The sequence below is a fragment of the Macaca mulatta genome, chromosome 11, assembly GCF_049350105.2.
Source record: "Macaca mulatta isolate MMU2019108-1 chromosome 11, T2T-MMU8v2.0, whole genome shotgun sequence".
In the NCBI taxonomy this organism is placed as follows: Eukaryota; Metazoa; Chordata; class Mammalia; order Primates; family Cercopithecidae; genus Macaca; species Macaca mulatta.
Genome location: NC_133416.1, coordinates 60,684,895 through 60,705,320, shown reverse-complemented (window position 1 = coordinate 60,705,320; position 20,426 = coordinate 60,684,895). Strand labels below are relative to the sequence as shown.

The 20,426-nt window shown below is 45.8% G+C and overlaps 1 protein-coding gene across 7 annotated transcripts in view; it reads left to right on the top strand.

The window, feature by feature from the left end:
- LOC700403 (cyclic AMP-dependent transcription factor ATF-7) overlaps positions 1-20,426 on the top strand; it is a 129,743-nt gene that overhangs the window by 87,847 nt on the left and 21,470 nt on the right. For all 7 annotated transcript variants that reach the window (XR_013401143.1, XR_013401144.1, XM_077954397.1 and 4 more), the window contains 6 exons: positions 1,818-1,936; positions 8,772-8,909; positions 12,303-12,460; positions 13,384-13,483; positions 14,023-14,136; positions 14,757-14,909. Coding sequence is in view for 5 of the 7 variants with exons in the window: in XM_077954397.1 (XP_077810523.1) it covers positions 1,818-1,936; positions 8,772-8,909; positions 12,303-12,460; positions 13,384-13,483; positions 14,023-14,136; positions 14,757-14,909 (782 nt within the window). In the remaining 2 variants the exon portion in view is untranslated. The remainder of the gene's footprint in view (positions 1-1,817; positions 1,937-8,771; positions 8,910-12,302; positions 12,461-13,383; positions 13,484-14,022; positions 14,137-14,756; positions 14,910-20,426) is intronic.

Here is a 20,426-nt window from a genome sequence, read left to right as displayed (position 1 = left end):
ACCTTTTAAAACTATTTTGAGAAGTAGTGGTAACTTTTCCAAACACTCTGATTCAGAAGAGGTTTTGTTTAAATTTTTTATAAAAATCGTGCTATTTCCTTTTTTTTTTTTTTTTTTTTTTTTTTTTTTTTTTTTTGAGACGGAGTCTCGCTCTGTCACCCAGGCTGGAGTGCAGTGGAGGGATCTTGGCTCACCACAAGCTCTGCCTCCCTGGTTCACGCCATTCTCCTGCCTCAGTCTCCCGAGTAGCTGGGACTACAGGCGCCCGCCACCACGCCCGGCTAATTTTTTGTATTTTTAGTAGAGACAGGGTTTCACCGTGGTCTCGATCTCCTGACCTTGTGATCCGCCCGCCTCGGCCTCCCAAAGTGCTGGGATTACAGGCGTGAGCCACCGCGCCTGACCCCTGTGCTGTTTCCATGGAAAGTCCCACTATACTATTTTCAACTGATCAGGCTGGAAGGGGTGTGGTTTTTTTTTTTGTATTTTGTTTGTTTGTTTGTTTTGAGACAGAGTCTCACTCTGTTGCCCAGGCTGGAGTGCAGTGGCAGTAATCTCGGCTCACTGCAGCCTCCACCTCCTGGGTTCAAGGGATTCTCCTGCCTCGGCCTCCTGAGTAGCTGGGACTACAGGAGCCTGCCACCATGCCCACCTAATTTTTGTATTTTTTGTAGAGACGGAGTTTCACCATGTTGGCCAGGCTGGTCTCAAACACCTGACGTCAAGTGATACACCCGTCTCAGCCTCCCAAAGTACTGGGATTACAGGCGTGAGCCACTGCGCCCGGCCAAGAAAGGGTGATTTTAACCCCAGGTCTCACTCCTTAAAGTATCATTTAAACATTGTTCTCTATTTTTGTCATTCATTCTAGTGGTTTAGGGTATAAGATGAATCCCTGAAGTAGCATGCCAAGGAAAGCCATCGTAATAGAGTTAGGATCCGTGAACAAGATTCAGGTCTAAAGAAGCAGGATTGGGAGGGAGAAGCTCAAATGTAAAATTCAGGTTGCTTAAAAAGTTCCAATGGTTTACCAAGAGCCTTTCTCTTCCCAAGGGCAGAGGCACAGTGTTGAGGAGAGATTCGTGCAGCCCCTGTGGGCATATTTTGGCTGGCAAAACTAAATCCAAATATCCTGGTTTCGGGAACTTGCTCTGGGCCTAGGTCTCTGTGAAATTAGGTCTATTGTTTGCAGTTTCCTTCTCCAGCTCATGATCTTGCTGTCTTACTCCTCAGCCCCTAGATTTGCCTGGAATCCTTCAGAAGGTAACAGACCATTATTACCTCAGTGACCACTGAAAGACAAGGCACTATTTCTTACTTGGTAGCTTTAGTCAGCAAACTCAACCATCTGATCCTCAGTTTCTTCTCATCAGATTTTAACATCCATCTGCTTTTTCTGCTCACTTCAGACCTAGCTAGCAGGGAGTAAGTTTACAAAAGAAAACATTGCTTAACTATACTTAGTTTTCAAATCTAGAGGTTTCACAAAACTGTGTCACCTGTGTGGGTAGTTTGGTTTGGTTGGAGGTAAACGAGGTAAAACTAGCACTGAGAGAAAAGTGGGTACATGGATAGTCACACAACAAAACGCTGTTCTGTCTTCCCCCTGCTGGCTTTGAGGCAACACAACACAGACACCCTCTGGTGGCCTAGCACCAGCCTTCACCTACTAGAGTTCCATTAAAGCAAATTTGCCCTAACACAAAGACTCTATCTCCAAATCAAAAAGTACAAATGCATTATCTATATACTATTTAATATCAAGTTTTAATTTCAGATCAAAATTAAAACAGTTTCCTTTTCTTTCATGTCTACAGATCAAACTCCTACTCCAACTAGATTCCTGAAGAACTGTGAGGAGGTGGGACTCTTCAATGAACTAGCTAGCTCCTTTGAACATGAATTCAAGAAAGCTGCAGATGAGGATGAGAAAAAGGCAAGAAGCAGGACTGTTGCCAAAAAACTGGTGGTATTCAGACCTAGGCTATTTTCATTGTGCTTTGGATAATGTTCTTAATTGGTTAAAACACAAAATCATGGGCTTAGTAGAGTAAAACCAGATAGTAGTCACTAATCCCAGTCAGCCATTCAGGTCTTTAGGAGTTCCAGATGATGGATCAGCACAAGTCTGTTGTCACCGAAAATTAGTCCTCTTGTTCTTCCAGGGGAGTATTAGTTTAATAATCTGTTTTTTAAAAAATATTTATATTATAAATATGTTGAAGATGTTAAAAGGTGATAAATTACTCAGATTTTGTTAGATAACATATTCGTTGCCAAATCCCACTCTTTCCTGAGCTGATCAGACTTCTCAGCTGCACTGTTTTTTTGAATCAGCAAGTCAATAAACGTTTATCAAATTTCCACTCTTCTTTGTTTCAGTATATGTGGTTTTTGCGTTTAAGTAGCTTTCTACTATTATTCAAAGTATTAAAGATAAGGATGTTCTCACTGTCTTTCAAAGGAGATCAACCAGGACGGTGAAAGAACTAGAAACTATGTCACTTTAGGAACTTTTAAAGAAATCGAGTGGCCAAGTACATTGGCTCATGCCTGTAATCCCAGCACTTTGGGAGGCCAGAGTTTCAGGAGTTCAAGACCAGCCTTGGCAATAGCAGGACCTCCATGTTTACAAAAACAGTTTTAAAGATTCATCAGGCATGGTGGTGCATGCCTGTAGTCCTAGCTACTTGGGAGACTAAAGCAGGAAGACTGCTTGAACCCAGGAGATCAAGGCTGCGGTGAGCTATGATTGCACTACTGTGCTCCAGCCTGGGTGACAGAGTGAGACCCTATGTGTGTGTGTGTGTGTGTATATATAAATTTTTTTTTTTTTTTTTTTTTGAGACAGAGTCTTGCTTTGTTGCCCAGGCTGGAGTGCAGTGGCGCGATCTCAGCTCACTGCAAGGTCCACCTCCCAGGTTCACGCCATTCTCCTGCCTCAGCCTCTCGAGTAGCTGGGACTGTGGGAACCCACCACCACACCCAGATAATTTTTTTGTATTTTTAGTAGAGACGGGGTTTCACCGTATTAGCCAGGATGGTCTCAATCTCCTGACCTCATGATCTGCCCACCTTGGCCTCCCAAAGGGCTGGGATTACAGGTGTGAGCCACTGCGCCTGGTCTGGAGACCCTATCTCTTAAAAAAACAAATGGGCCAGCGCAGTGGCTCATGGCCGTAATCCCAGCACTTTGGGAGACTAAGGCAAGCGGATCACAAGGTCAGGAGTTCAAGACCAGCCTGACCAACATGGTGAAACCCCGTCTCTACTAAAAATACAAAATTTATCCAGGCATGGTGGCACACGCCTGTAATCACAGCTACTCAGGGGGCTGAGACAGGAGAATTGCTTGAACCCGGGAGGCGGAGGTTGCAGTGAGTCGAGATCGTGCCACTGCACTCCAGCCTGGGCGACAGAGTGAGACTTTGTCTCAAAAACAAAGAAAGAAAGAAATTGAGGAAATTTTGGTTGGAAAAGAGATTCAGTGTGAACAAATTGCAGTCTTCAAGAGTATTCATTAAAAGAGGGGTTACATTTATTCCATGTGGCCCAAAGGTAGAAGTAGGACCACTAGGTGGAAGCTCTCACAAAACATGTTCAATTATATGTAGGCCACTTAGTAGAGATATTGTAGAAGGGATTAAAATGCTGGAATCCCTTCTAATTCTGAGGCACTATGATTCTCTGATTTTAGCCTTTATATAGTCCAGATCCCTAGAGAATCCCTTAGTTTGGAAGACCAGAGGAAATACTCGAAGAAGCAGAGTTGAAGGGAGATAGTTCCCATGGAATAAGGGGCTTGGAGGAAAAAGAAAAATGCAAAGATCAAATTTTACTTTAGAATTAGAATTCTAGGTTATTGGTCACTACTTTATTTTATTTTTTTGAGACGGAGTCTTGCTCTGTCGCCCAGGCTGGAGTGCAGTAGCGCGATCTCGGCTTACCCCAAGCTCCACCTCCTGGGTTCACACCATTCTCCTGCCTCAGACTCCCGAGTAGCTGGGACTACAGGCGCCTGCCACCACGCCCAGCTAATTTTTTGTATTTTCAGTAGAGACGGGGTTTCTTTTTTTTTTTTTTGAGACGGAGTCTCATGCTGTTGCCCAGGCTGGAGTGCAGTGGCGCGATCTCGGCTCACTGCAAGCTCCGCCTCCCGGGTTCCCGCCATTCTCCTGCCTCAGCCTCCTGAGTAGCTGGGACTACAGGCGCCCGCCACTGCGCCCGGCTAATTTTTTGTATTTTTTTAGTAGAGACGGGGTTTCACTGTGGTCTCGATCTCCTGACCTTGTGATCCGCCCGCCTCGGCCTCCCAAAGTGCTGGGATTACAGGCTTGAGCCACCGCGCCCGGCCGAGACGGGGTTTCACCGTGTTAGCCAGGATGGTCTCGATCTCCTGACCTCGTGATCCACCCGCCTCGGCCTCCCAAAGTGCTGGGATTACAGGCGTGAGCCACCGCGCCTGGCGATCACTATTTTTAAAATCAAATCTGTGTTCCTGATTTTCTGGAATCATAAAAGATTCCAATATCTCTATCCCAAAACATATATATAAACACATTAACCTCACAATTGCATGGTATAGTGAGGCATGGGATCCTATCAGAATATAGAATAGCTGGAACTGCTTTTATTTTTCCCTGTATTTAAGAAGAAGTTCCCCGGGAGCTCTTTCCTTCTAAGAGGGCATAACAGGTAAATCTAGATAGTTACACATGACTTTTCCATCCAGTTTAAGTGGTAAGAAAGCAAGATAGTGTCTTTATCACTGGAGTTATTTCCAAGTTCCATGGATTTCTATGAGTTTCTTTTTATGCTGTCTCCCTCAAACTAACAGAAAGTGGGCTGCACGAGGCATGGTGGTTCATACCTGTGATCCCAGTGCTTAGGGAGGCCACAACAGGAGGATTGCTGGAACTCAGGAGTTCGACACCAGCCTGGGCAGCATGGTGAGACCTATCTCTACAAAAAATTTAAAAACCAGCTGAGTGTGGTAGCACACACCTATGATCCCGGCTACTTGGGAGGCTGAGCCTAGGGAGGTCAAGGCTGCAGTTAGCCATGATTGAACCACTGCACTCCAGCCTAGGCAGTGAAACAACACCCTGTCTTTATTTTATTTTATTTTATTTTTTTATTTTTTGAAACAGAGTCTCCCTCTGTTACTCCAGCTGGAGTGCAGTGGCGCAGTCTCGGCTCTGCAACTTCCACCTCACAGGTTCAAGCGATTCTCCTGCCTCAGCCTCCCAAGTACCTGGGATTACAGATGCATGCCACTACGCCTGGCTAATTTTTTTGTATTTTTAGTAGAGTTGGGATTTTGCCATATTGCCCAGGCTGGTCTCCAACTCCTGAGCTCAAGCAATCTGTCCACCTCAGCCTCCTAAAGTGCTGGGATTACAGGCATGAGCCACCGCGCCTGGCCCAGACCGTGTCTTTAAATAAATTAATACAGCGGGGAAACTCAGTAGCATATATTTGTAGTTCTACTTTTTCTTTCTTTTTTTCTTCTTTTTGAGACGGAGTCTGCCTCTGTCATCCAGGGGGAGTGCAGTGGCGCAATCGTGATGGCTCACTGCAACCTCTGCCTCCTGAGTTCAAGTGATTATCCTGCCTCAGCCTCCTAAGTAGCTGGGACTACAGGTCCGTGCCACCATACCTGGCTAATTTTTGTATTTTTAGTAGAGACAGGGTTTCACCATGTTGGCCTGGCTGGTCTTGAACTCTTGACCTCATGATCCACCCACCTCAGCCTCCCAAAGTGCTGGGATTACAAGCATGAGCCACTGCGCCTGGCCTCTTTTTTCTCTTTTTTTTTTTGAGACAGAGCCTCACTCTGTTGCCCAGGTTAGAGTGCAGTGGTGCTTGCAACCTCAAACTCCCAGGCTCAAATGATCCTCCCACCTCAGTTCCTGGAGTAACTGGGACTACAGGCACCACCACACCCAGCTAATTTTTGTATTTATTTTTAGAGACAAGGTTTTGCATTGTTGCCCACACTGGTCTTGAACTCCAGGGCTCAAGAGATCCACCAGTCTCAGCTTCCTAAGGTGCTGAGATCACAAGCGTGAGCCACCATACCTGGTCTTATAGTTCTACTTTCAAATGGCAGAAGTAGCCACAGTCTTCTCATCATTCTTTTTCATTCATTCATTGACAGGATCTTGCTCTGTCTCCTAGGCTAGAGTGCAGTGGTAGAATCATGGCTCACTGCAGCCTCCACCTCTTGAGCTTAAGCAGTTCTCTCACCTCAGCCTCCCAAGTAGGTGGGACTACAGGCACATACCACCATGCCTGACTAATTTATTTCATAGAAACAGGGTCTCACTATGTTGCCCAGGCTGGTCTCAAACTCCTGGGCTCAAGCTATCCTCGCACCTCGAATTCCCAAAGTGCTAAGATTACAGGTATGAGCCACCACACCTGGCAAGAGGGTTTTGCTATGTTGCCCAGGCTGATCTAGAATTTCTGGCCTCAGGTGATCCTCCCACCTTGACCTCCCAAAGTGTTGAGATTACAGGCATGAGCCACCACGCTTGGCCTATGAGGGATTTTATACCCAATTTATTGTAGGCAAATTCAAGAAAATTAGCATCCCATAAAAAGCTTCAAGTCTTTTTCATTGCCATTTTAGCTCAGTTGACACTTCCGGGAGACTAGTTCATAGTTAGTCAGCCCTTTCCTCACTGGGCATTCCTTGGTGTTTCCTCCGGCCTGTACAGGAGTGGTCTTTACTTCCCCTTTTTTTTTTTTTTTTTTTTTTTTTTGAGACTGAGTCTGGCTCTGTCGCCCAGGCTGGAGTGCAGTGGCCGGATCTCAGCTCACTGCAAGCTCCGCTTCCCAGGTTTACGCCATTCTCCTGCCTCAGCCTCCGGAGTAGCTGGGACCACAGGCGCCCGGCACCTCGCCCGGCTAGTTTTTTGTATTTTTTAGTAGAGACGGGGTTTCACCGTGTTAGCCAGGATGGTCTCGATCTCCTGACCTTGTGATCCGCCCGTCTCGGCCTCCCAAAGTGCTGGGATTACAGGCTTGAGCCACCACGCCCAGCCTACTTCCCCTTAATGAGAAGTACAGGCTTGGTGGAAGAGTCTCCAGAAGCAGAACTTTCCTGAACCACAGCTTTGCTAGGAGATGCCCTAGAGGATTTCAAATCTATGGTTGTATTTACTTAGAGCCTTCTCCTTCCCACTAATCTCTGACTTAAGAGATCTCAGAATTAGCTAAATTGGACCTGACATCTTAGCAATGTAGAAAAAATGAGGCAGAAATGAAGCCACCTTTGCTGTTGCTCACCCTCCTCAGACTGGGGAAAAAGAACCACTACTACCATCTCTAATGTAGTAGATACCACATTGTCTTTAATTTACTCAGCTAGCTATCAAGAAGGTTTCTGAGGGTTAAGGTGGCAAGGGAAGATCTTGAAACAAGCAGTTGCTTCACCAAGAAGCCTGGAATATGGAATAGATAGAACAAAGGATCCACTTTGTTATGAAACTGAACTGCAATGCCAATGCTCCTGTCTTGGTACAGTGTCAAGGCCATTATCTCAGATGGTTTATTGTTCCCTACAAGGCCATTTACAGCTCCACAGTTCTGTGAGGTGATTGCATCACTGCCAGGAAAGTGCTCTCTTTCCTTCCTGGTTTTCTCCAGTCTTGCTCCTAAGACTCATTTATTTCACCAATCAGATGATCAGCCTTTCTTTTCTTTGTTACCCCAAAACCCTTATCTGCCTGATACATCCAGTAGCAGATTTTGGGATGAGATCACCATCAAGCATGGTGAGTTTCCCAGAAAATACCTTTCCTATCTGGTTTGCAGTACTCGAATAGCCAGTTTGTCTTTGTTTGCCTTTGATAATTGGGTAATCTAGTCATCCTTGTTGGCAGAGAAAGTGTTCACAGCTCTCCAGTGGCCAGCAGATTCAGGAATCATTTTTATTTCCTGAAAAATATTATAATATTTGCATGGATTTAAATGACATCTTTTTTTTCAGGTCTTTATAAATATTTGCTTACCATTGGTGAAGCAGGTATTATCTTCATCTTATAGTTGGGGAAACAGAAGCCCTGAGAATTACCAACAAAATGATTTGGCCAGAATTGTACATAAAACATAAGGGGCCCACATTTCTTGGCCAGGCGTGGTAGCTCACACCTGTAATCCCAGCTACTCGGGAGGCTGAGGTGGGAGAATCGCTTGAACTCGGGAGGTGGAGGTTGCAGTGAGCTAAGATCATGCCCATTGCACTCTAGCCTGGGCAACAAGATCGAAACTACAGGCCAGGCGTGGTGGCTCACGCCTGTAATCCCAGCACTTTGGGAGGCCGAGGCGGGCGGATCACTTGAGGTTGGGAGTTCGAGACCAGCCTGACCATCATGGAAAAACCCCACCTCTACTAAAAATACAAAATTAGCCGGGCGTGGTGGCATGGCTGTAATCCCAGCTGCTGGGGAGGCTGAGGCAGGAGAATCACTTGAACCCAGGAGGTGGAGGTTGTGGTGAGCTGAGATTGTGCCATTGCACTCCAGCCTGGACAACAAGAGCAAAACTCCATCTCAAAAAAAAAAAAAAAAAGATCGAAACTACGCCTCAAAAAACAAAACAAAACAAACATAAGGGGCCCACATTTATTTGACATGCAGTTCAGTGCTTTGAACAAGAGCTGAACTTCTTAGAAGCATATTCCCTTATCTTGGAAATGGGAAGGTATAGATTCAACCTGAAAGGAATCACAGGGTTAAACTCTGTTCATTTTTCTTTCACAACAGGCTGCTGCTGGGCCCCTTGACATGTCTCTACCTTCCACACCAGACATCAAAATCAAAGAAGAAGAGCCCGTGGAGGTAGACTCATCCCCACCTGATAGCCCTTCCTCTAGTCCCTGTTCCCCACCACTGAAGGAGAAGGTAAATTCTGTACCAAGGGTCATCTCAAATGTTAATTGATAAAGCTTTGATTCATTAATTATATAAATAGTGTGTCCTAACTACTCAGGACACCAAGATGGTAGAATCACTTGAGCTCAGAAATTCAAGACCAGCCTGGGCAACATGGAGAAAGAAACCCCATCTCCACTTAAAATCCGTAAATTACCTGGGCGTGGTGGAACATGCCTGTAGTTCCAGCTACTTGAGAGGATGAGGTGGGAGGATCACTTAAGCACTGGAAGTCAAGGCTGCAGTGAGCTGTGATTGCTCCACTGCACCCCAGCCTGGGCAACAGAGTGAGACTGTCTCAAGAAAAAAAAAAGTATGTGTTATAGGAGGACTGATTGTATTTAAAGGAATGATATTTAGAAGATTTCTGTAAATTATACCTATTCTTTTTCCCAGCAATTCCATTTATAAGTCTATATAGAAGAGAAATTAGTGCATATGTCCACCAAAAGAAGTATGTTAGAATGTTCATAGCAATTGTATTCTTTTTTATTTATTTTATTTATTTATTTATTTATTTTTTTGAGACAGAGTCTTGCTCTGTCGCCCAGGCTGGAGTGCAATGGCCTGATCTTGGCTCACTGCAACCTCTGCCTCCTGGGTTTGAGCGATTCTCCTGCCTTAGCCTCCCAAGTAGCTGGGACTACAGGTGCATGCCACCACGCCCAGCTCATTTTGTACTTTTAGTAGAGATGGGGTTTCACCACGTTTGTCTTGAACTCCTGACCTCGGGTGATCTGCCCGCTTCGGCCTCCCAAAGTGCTGGGGTTATAGGAGTGAGCCACCGTGTCCTGGCGAGCAATTATATTCTTAATAGCCAAAAATCAGCTGGGCACGGTGGCTCATGCCTGTAATCCCAGCACTTTGGGAGGCCAAGGCGGTGGAATCACTTGAGGCCAGGAGTTCGAGACCAGCCTGGCCAACATGGTGAAACCCCATCTCTACCAAAAATACAAAAATTAGCTAGGTGTGGTGGCGTGTGCCTGTAATCCCAGCTACTCGGGAGGCTGAGATAGGAGAATTGCTTGAACCCAGGAGGCCGAGGTTTCAGTGAGCCAAGATTGTGCCATTGCACTCCAGCCTGAGTGACAGAGCGAGAGTCTGTCTCAAAAAAAAAAAAAAAGTAAACTGACAATTACACAGCAATGTGAGTGAATCCCACAAACATATCCAACAACAACAAAAACAGTCATACACAAAATTACATACTGTATAATTCAAGAAGAGGCAAAACTGTTTGACGATGATAGAACTCAGGATAGAGTTTACCTCCTTTGAAGGAATGATGTGGATTGGAAAGGGACATAGAACTTTATGGGGTGCTGGAAATGGTCTGTATCCTGATTTTACATCTGTAATAAGTCATCTTGTTTTTTTTTTTTTTTCTTTTGAGACATAGTCTCGCTCTGATGCCCAGGCTGGAATGCAATGGTGCAATCTCAGCTCACTGCAATGTCTGCCTCCCAGACTCAAGCAATTCTCTTGCTTCAGCCTCCCAAAGTGCTGGGATTACAGATATGAGCACCGCACCCAGCCTAAAAGTCATTTTGTTGTTATGACTTTAATGCACATCACTGTATGTTATACTTCAATTAATAAGTGAGAAAGAAAAATTCACATAATTCATAAATGACATCAAACAGTTTAGAAAAAAATGTCATCCTAGAGGGAAGTGATTTAAAGAAAGTATCTACTAGGAGTCTTATTATTCTTTTTAAAGGAAGTACTTTCATGAAGTACTATTTCTAATACATTTATTGAAATATAGTGGGCCGGGCGCGGTGGCTCACGCCTGTAATCCCAGCACTTTGGGAGGCCGAGGCGGGTGGATCACGAGGTCAGGAGATCGAGACCATCCTGGCTAACACGGTGAAACCCCGTCTCTACTACAAAATACAAAACATGTGGCGGGCACCTGTAGTCCCAGCTACTCGGGAGGCTGAGGCAGGAGAATGGCGTGAACCCGGGAGGCGGAGCTTGCAGTGAGCCGAGATCGCGCCACTGCACTCCAGAATGGGCGACAGAGCCAGACTCTGTCTCAAAAAAAAAAAAAGAAATATAGTACATGTACAGAAAAGTATATAAATTGTAATTATATAACTTACTGAATTTTCACAAAGTCAATAGCCTGTATAACCAACACCTAGATCAAAAATATTTTATTAGAACCTCAGAAGCCCCCTCATGCTTCCTCCTCCTTTCAATCTCTGCTGCTCTGCCAGTGGCTATTAATTTTAACATCCACTATGGATAGAGCGTCTATACCTCATGTTACTTCCCTCCAAATTTGGCTTGATAACTTCACAAATCTGTCTTCTCATAAACATTACAACCATCCCATCTCCTCCCCTTTTCTTTTCTTTTTTTTTTTTGTTTTTGAGACGCAATCTCTCTCTGTCGCCAGGCTGGAATGCAATGGCACCATCTCAGCTCACTGCAACCTCCTCCGCCTCTCTCCTCCCTTTTTCATCAGCAACAAAGTCCTAGAGACTGTCTGGAGATGCTCTCAAGGCCATTATGACCACTGGCAGTCTGAGATCTTAAGAAGTTAACAGTGAGGCTGGGCATGGTGGCTCACGCCTGTAATCCCAGCACTTTGGTAGGCCGAGGCAGGTGAATCACGAGGCCAGGAGTTCAAGACCAGCCTGGCCAAGATGGTGAAACCCCATCTCTACTGAAAATGCAAAAATTAATTGGGCGTAGTGGTGGGTGCTTATAATCCCAGCTACTCGGGAGGCTGAGGCAGGAGAATCACTTGAACCCGGGAGGCGGAGGTTGCAGTGAGCCAAGATCGTGCCACTGCACTCCAGCTTGGGCGACAGAGTGAGACTCTATCTCAAAAAAAAAAAAAAAAAAAAAAAGTTAAAGAAGTTAACAATGAGAGCAGTTTGTTTTATTACAGTATGATCATTATCCAAACTTCTATAGCCCTTTTTTAAGAGGTGTATTGGAGATATTGGGTTGCCTCGTCACCAGTATACCTGCCTTTTCCCATTGAAGTTCAGAGGACACTTGGCATCGAGTTTGGAATGAGAATATCTAGATTGTGAAAAATTGTAACAGTCTCTAGAATTTATATGGTACTACAGTGCTGCTTCAAAGATTTCAAGTGATATTCCAACTGTCATCTTATTTATGTAGCCATTGTCTCTGAAGGGGGAGATGGCCAAGAGATCTTAATACACCATTCGTCCTGAATGGATGAGTGAGTTATGGGTCCCTGATCCTGATGGAATCAGGTCATGATTTAATGAGTGGCTCTAATGCTCTTTCCAATAAATTTGTACTAGATGTTACCATCTATATATTTCCCTATAAGCACACCTTAAAGCATTTTGTGATCTGTTGTTTTCTTCTCTCCAGGAGGTTGCCCCAAAGCCTGTTCTGATATCTACCCCCACACCCACCATTGTACGTCCTGGCTCCCTGCCTCTCCACTTGGGCTATGATCCACTTCATCCAACCCTTCCCTCCCCAACCTCTGTCATCACACAGGCTCCACCATCCAACAGGCAAATGGGGTAAGTACAGAGAGCAGGGAGAAATAGTGAAGGCTGCATTTCTTTCCATTACATGAAACTATTTGATAAAACTGAGACAGTTTTTCAGTACTCAAGGAAAATAAGTCACTGAGATTATCTCTCAAAATAAAATTTTTCCCCGTAAACAGAATCTTCTTTACCTTTTTAATAGACAAGCAAAATATTTATTTGGGGGTAATACTTTCTTAATTTAAGGGTAATACTTCTTTAATCTAAAAAGAGGAGCTCTTAAAACATTAAAAGTTCATTATGGTATAGAAACCACACCCTATAGAAGTCTGTTGGGGTACTGCTGAATGAAACACTGAAACCCATTAAGTCTCCTCAGTTCCAGTTAGGGTTCTTGGTCTTTGCCATCTCTAATTTTATTTGTCTGTTTGTTTTCACTCCTGGCACGGTACCCATGGGTTAAGAGGCTGTTGTCAGGATTCAGATTCTTAGAGCTTATTGTTCTCTGAACCCACTAGGAAAAATAAAAAGAGACAGCTTCTTTTTGAGGCAGGGTAGAGCAAGCCATGGAAAGGAACAAGAGAAACATTCAGATTTGGCCATCATGTGACCTAATCAGTTTTGCAAAATGACGACTTTGATCCAACTCCCCCTTTCCCAAGGCTAGCCAGTGGTAGGGATGTTTAATTGTTCTAAACCCTTTAATAGGATTAGCTTTCTACTATTTGAGTTTGCTTAATTTGCAAAGTATAAAGATGTTGCCATTTTTCTCCATCTATAAGGTAAGTTGAATAGGATTCCCTGCCTTCCCACATGAGGGTGTCAAGATTTTTACCATGCTGCCTTATACCTTCGCTAACTAGAGAAGACTGGAAAATCTTCTGTAATTATAGGAGGTAGATCCATGGACAAAAGGTCTATGTTATGAGCATTTCACTTCATGTCTCCTCTAGGTCTCCCACTGGCTCCCTCCCTCTTGTCATGCATCTTGCTAATGGACAGACCATGCCTGTGCTGCCAGGGCCTCCAGTACAGATGCCGTCTGTTATATCGGTGAGCTCTGTAGTTGGGGCAGCCAACCCTACCAACATGGTAATCCTTCCCTTCCACCTGAATGATCATAAAACACACACAAGCCCCAGGGAAATGTGGGCTCTGATCTATATTAGTTGAGCATGGCAGCCTGCCTAAACTCTTCGCTAACCTCTGCCAATCCAGCACTATGGAACACTAGATAAAGACTCATCTGGACAATTGGCTCCTAGTCTAGGAATTGATCTTGCCAGCCCACTGATTAGTTGCTTTCACTTGGCACGTAGCACCTCCCAAATTGTCCAACATTTTCCTCAAGATAACAGCCCCAACCCTTCCCACAGAAATTGTCCCAACACTGAAGGATTAAATTCCCTACTCTGTGGTGCTCCATGGAGAAAGGTATTTCCCAGGCTGTCCCTGCATGCCCTATGGGCACATTGCACACAACAGGCCCTGATGTGCCAACCTCAAAAGCACTTCATTTTAGGGAAACTGTTGCCCCACTGATAGTATTATGTTCCCTTCTGGTTTTTTTTTTTCCCCTTCTCTCGATCCAGCTGGCCAGACCTGTGTCCATGGTGCCCAACATTCCTGGTATCCCTGGCCCACCAGTTAACAGCAGTGGCTCCATTTCTCCCTCTGGCCACCCTATACCATCAGAAGCCAAGATGGTGAGTACATCTCAGCCTGGGGCAATGTTGGCCTTTCTGAAAGAAGTGAGTGATATCAGCCTAGGTCTTTCAAGTGAGCCAAGCAAAGGAACCTTCTGGGACTTGCAAAGCTAAGGACTCCCTGCTGTGGGGTCTGGAAAAGAAAAGACTCTGATTCATAGCTCCCATCTCCTCTCCTCACCTTTAGAGCCTGGTACATAGACCATGGCAGTGAAAAGAGGCAGCACAGATTGTTTGGAATGGAACACTTGCCGTTTTAGTTTTAGGGGTGACAGATGGAGGGTGGGTGAGTGGGCAGGGGAGCTGGCCAAGAGGTGAATAGCTGCGTAACCAGCATTTGGCCAGGCTCCAGAGGAGAGCTTTCATCTGGACACTATTGTTTTAACAACCCCCAGCCCCCAACTGTGCCCAGGATGATAGCCAGGGAACAGAGTAGGCATTTTAGGGATCCAGGTGCACATTTTCTCTGCCTGTCATTTTCTCTTAATTCCTCTGTTAAGGGAGAACTAGAGTGGGAATTTTAGCTATCTATAAGGTCAGTAATAAAATCTAAGGCCACTCTTCTCATCCTTGATAGAATCTCATCCGTAACAAGCGTTTTTTCTTATCTTTGCCTGCAGAGACTGAAAGCCACCCTAACTCACCAAGTCTCCTCAATCAATGGTGGTTGTGGAATGGTGGTGGGTACTGCCAGCACCATGGTGACAGCCCGCCCAGAGCAGAGCCAGATCCTCATCCAGCACCCTGATGCCCCATCCCCTGCCCAGCCACAGGTCAGTGGCTCTTACTCTTTATGTCATATCTTTATGACGTATCTTTATGTCATATCTGTTTTTCAGGGAGCAGAAAATTAGAGAAGAATGGACTTCAGCTTTCTGGGTTTCTTCCTGCTTACTTTGGTTCTTGATGGCAGTTTGACTACAGCAAAACGTACCATTCTTTTTATTATTTATTTATTTTTATTTTAACTGAGACCATCATTTAATAGCAAAAACACACCATTCTTTTTTTTTTTTTTTTTTTTTGAGACGGAGTCTCGCTCTGTCGCCCAGGCTGGAGTGCAGTGGCCGAATATCAGCTCACTGCAAGCTCCACCTCCCGGGTTTACGCCATTCTCCTGCCTCAGCCTCCCGAGTAGCTGGGACTATAGGCGCCTGCCACCTCGCCCGGCTATTTTTTTGTATTTTTTAGTAGAGACGGGGTTTCATCATGTTAGCCAGGATGGTGTCGATCTCCTGACCTCGTGATCCTCCCGTCTCGGCCTCCCAAAGTGCTGGGATTACAGGCTTGAGCCACCGTACCCGGCAAACACACCATTCTTTATTCACCCTTGTGTTAGACTTTCATACAAACAGACTGAGTAATGCAGAACTGTTGCAGCAGCAGCCTCGCTTTTTTTTATTTTTTTGAGACGGAGACTGGCTCTGTCTCCCAGGCTGGAGTGCAGTGGCACGATCTCGGCTCACTGCAAGCTCCACCTCCCGGGTTCACGCCATTCCCCTGCCTCAGCCTCCCGAGTAGCTAGGACTACAGGTGCCTGCCATGACGTCTGGCTAATTCTTTTTTGTATTTTTAGTAGAGCGGAGTTTCACCGTGTTAGCCAGGATGGTCTCGATCTCCTGACCTCGTGATCCGCCCGCCTTGGCCTCCCAAAGTGCTGGGATTTCAGGAGTGAGCCACTGCACCCAGCCGCTTTTTTTTTTTTTTTTTTTTTTTTTTTTTTTGAGACAGGGTTTTGCTCTTGTTGCTTAGGCTGGAGTGCAGTGGCGCAATCTCAGTTCACTGCAACCTCTGGCTCCCAGGTTCAAGCGATTCTCCTGCCTCAGCCTCCTGAGTAGCCGGGATTATAAGCACCCACCACCATGCCCGGCTAATTTTTTGTATTTTTAGTGGAGTCGGGGTTTCACCATGTTGGCCAGGCCGATCTCGAACTCCTGACCTGAGGTGATCCACCTGCCTCAGCCTCCCAGAGTGCTGGGATTCCAGGTGTGAGCCACCATGCCCAGCCCCATTTTTTCCATATGTGAGTCATGGTTTAGTGTATCTGCAGAATCCTCTAAAATATGACACAGACTTACTTCAAGCCACACACTAAACAAAAGAGGCTCCCCTAGTCTCTTTCCCATCTATTAAGTCTTTTTTTTTTTTTTTTTTTTTTTTGAGACGGAGTCTCGCTCTGTCGCCCAGGCTGGAGTGCAGTGGCCGGATCTCGGCTCACTACAAGCTCCGCCTCCCGGGTTCCCGCCATTCTCCTGCCTCAGCCTCCCGAGTAGCTGGGACTACAGGCGCCCGCCACCTCGCCCGGCTAGTTTTTTTGTATTTTTTAGTAGAGACGGGGTTTCACCGTGTTAGCCAGGATGGTCTCGATCTCCTGACCTCATGATCCGCCCGTCTCGGCCTCCCAAAGTGCTGGGATTACAGGCTTGAGCCACTGCGCCCGGCCTATTAAGTCTTAAAAAGTAGTAACTTACCTGATAAGATTTTACAACAAAAACCATAACAATTTATTAATGAAATGTGATGTTATAGTACTAAGATACCTCAATAAAAAATAGGCCAGGTGAAGTGGCTCACACCTGTAATCCCAGCACTTTGGGAGGCTGAGGCAGGTGGATCTCCTGAGGTCAGGAGATCGAGACCAGCCTGGCCAACATGGCAAAACCCTGTCTCTACTAGATATACAAAAAATTAGCTGGGCATGGTGATGCGTGCCTGTAGTCCCAGCTACTCAGGAGGCTGAGGCAGGAGAATCGCTTGAACCTAGGAGGTGGAGGTTGCAGTGAGCTGAGATCGCTCCACTATGCTCTAGCCTAGGCGATAGAGTGAGACTTTGTCTGGAAAGAAACAAACTAACGACAACAACAACAACAAAAAAAACGAGACACACACCAAAAAACACCTCATTACCAATTAAATCCCTTTTTATCACAGAGAAACTAAAATCCTAAAAAAGGCAGAGGGGGTCCCATTTAGTTACCCATTTCTCTTCTCAAGGAGGTCTCAGTTTTAACAAGATTCTTTGGAAACTGAATAGTCCTCAGTTTTCATATCATCTGCACTGGACAGGTGACAGCACCTGAGATTGGTTTCTAGAATTATACCCTTTGCCTGGCCCCTCTTTTCCTGATGTCACCACCTGCTTCATCAGTTACTGCCACATGTCCAAACATTTCATGGCCATATGCTATGGTAAAGCTTGGCCAACAACAAAAGCTTTCATTTGAGTTTTTCTGTTGGAAGCTAAGCCTGCCTACCCTCCTGTAACCCCACTGAAGCCAATCCTGAAGATGGCAAAGCAGTAGCCCCCTTGCCTCCTTGCCTGAGTTGTGCTGCCTTCTCTCTTGGGGAAATGACATAGCTTCCTTTTTAGTGTTACTTGTTTGTTTTTTAAATTTTTATTATAAATAGGCCAGGCACGGTGGCTCACGCCTATAATCCCAGCACTTTGAGAGGCTGAGGTGGGCGGATCACAAGGTCAGGATTCAAGACCAGCCTTACCAACAAGGTGAAACCCATCTCTACTAAAAAAAATACAAAAATTAGCCAGGCCTGGTGGCGCACACCTGTAATCCCAGCTACTCAGGAGGCTGAGGCAGAAGAATCACTTGAGCCTGGGCGGTGGAGGCTGCAGTGAGCCAAGATCATGCCACTGCACTCCAGCCTGGGCTACAGAGCAAGACTCCGTCTCAAAAAAAAAAAAGAGGGCCGGGCGCGGTGGCTCAAGCCTGTAATCCCAGCACTTTGGGAGGCCGAGACGGGCGGATCACGAGGTCGGGAGATCAAGACCATCCTGGCTAACATGGTGAAACCCCGTCTCTACTAAAAAATTAAAAAAAAAAAAAACTAGCTGGGCGAGGTGGCGGGCGCCTGTAGTCCCAGCTACTGGGGAAGCTGAGGCAGGAGAATGGCGGGAACCCGGGGGGCGGAGCTTGCAGTGAGCTGAGATCCGGCCACTGCACTCCAGCCTGGGCGGCAGAGCGAGACTCCGTCTCAAAAAAAAAAAAAAAAAAAAAAAGAAAGAAAAAAAAAATATATATATATATATATATATTATAAATAATAGTAGCGGGCTAGGCGCGGTGGCTCACACCTGTAATCCCAGCACTTTGGGAGGCCAAGGTGGGTGGATCACCTGAGGTCAGGAGTTCTAAACCAGCCTGACCAACATGGGGAAACCTACCTCTACTAAAAATACAAAAAAAATTAGCCAGGCATGGTGGCACATGCCTGTAATCCCAGCTACTCAGGAGGCCAAGGCATGAGAATCACTTGAACCCAGGAGGTGGAGGTTGCGGTGAGCCCAGATCACACCACTGCACTCCAGCCTGGGCAACAAGAGCGAAACTCCATCTCAATAAATAAATAAATAAATAAATAAATAATAGTAGAAACAGGGTCTTATTATGTTGCCCAGGCTGGTCATGAGCTACTGTACCTGAAGCCAGTCCTGAACATGGTAACATGGACTGGCTTGGAACATTCCAGCTTCCTCTTTTTTTTTTTTTTTTTTTTAATGATTTTAAAAGAGATGGAGTTTCACCATGTTGCCCAGGCTGGTCTCATACTCCTCAAGCAGTCCTCCTGCCTCAGCCTCCCAAAGTGCCAGGATTATAGGCCCTAGCCACCATGCTCAGCCCGTTTCCTTTTTAATCAACACTGATTCCTTTCCTTGTCATTCTTCCCCTCTTTCTCTTGGCCTAGTCTTTCACCTCCATTCCCTGCATGACTTACTGAATTGCCTATGACAGAATAGGAACCTTTCCTTTCCCCTGTCCTCCTAAAGAACTAATTTTTTCTTTTTTTTTTTTAAGATGGAGTCTTGCTCTGTCACCCAGGCTGAAGTGCAGTGTCACGATCTCGGCTCACCACAACATCCGCCTCCCTGGTTCAAGTGATTTTCCTGCCTCAGCCTCCCGAGTAGCTGGGATTACAGGCACCTGCCATCATGCCCTGCTAATTTTTGTATTTTCTTTTTTTTTTTTTTTTTTTTTTTTTTTGAGACGGAGTCTCGCTGTGTCGCCCAGGCTGGAGTGCAGTGGCTGGATCTCAGCTCACTGCAAGCTCTGCCTCCCGGGTTTTTACGCCATTCTCCTGCCTCAGCCTCCCGAGTAGCCGGGACTACAGGCGCCCGCCACCTCGCCCGGCTAGTTTTTTGTATTTTTTAGTAGAGACGGGGTTTCACCGTGTTAGCCAGGATGGTCTCGAACTCCTGACCTCGTGATCCGCCCGTCTCGGCCTCCCAAAGTGCTGGGATTACAGGCTTGAGCCACCGCGCCCGGCCAATTTTTGTATTTTTAGTAGAGATGGGGTTTCACCATGTTGGCCAGGCTGGTCTTGAACTCCTGACATCAGGTGATCCACCTGCCTTGGCCTCCCAAAGTGCTGAGATTACAGGCATGAGCCACTGCGCCTGGCCAATTTTTTGTATTTTAGTAGAGATGGGGTTTCACCGTGTCACCCAGGCTGGTCTCAAACTCTTGAACTCAGGCTATCCGCCCACCTTGGCCTCCCAAAGTGCTGGGATTACAGGCATGAGCTACTGTACCCAGCCATAAAGGACTAATCTTTACATATGCTCCAGTCAGTTAAAGATAAAGAAAAAGCCGAAATTCTCAGGAGAATTATTGTAAATTTCTTATACAAAGAGAAGCAGTGACCCAAGGCCTCTAGTTCATTAAATTGAGTTGGAAATTTCCTCTCCATTTTTTTTATTTTGGGAGAGATAATATTAGTCTGAATTTTAAAAAATTATTTATTGGCCAGGCAGGTGGCTCATGCCTGTAATCCCAGCACTTTGGGAGGCTGAGGCGGGTGGATCACGAGGTCAGGAGATCGAGACCATCCTGGCTGACACAGTGAAACCCCGTCTCTACTAAAAATACAAGAAATGAGCCGGGCATGGTGGCAGGCGCCTGTAGTCCCAGCTACTCAGGAGACTGAGGCAGGAGAATTGCTTGAACCTGGGAGGTTGAGGTTACAGTGAGCACCACTGTACTCCAGCCTGAGCACCACTGCACTCCAGCCTGAGCGACACAGCAAGTCTCCATCTCAAAAAAAAAAATCATTTCTTAATTATCTATATTAATAGAGAACATAATTCAGTATGGCCTAGAGTAGAGTACGAGATTCTTTTTTTTTTTTTTTTTTTGACAGAGTCTCACCCTGTCACTGTGGCTGGAGTGCAGTGGTGTGATCTTGGCTCACTGCAACCTCCATCCTGGTCTAAGCCATGCCTCAGCCTCCCAAGTAGCCGGGATTACAGGTGCGCATAACCACTCTCAGCTGATTTT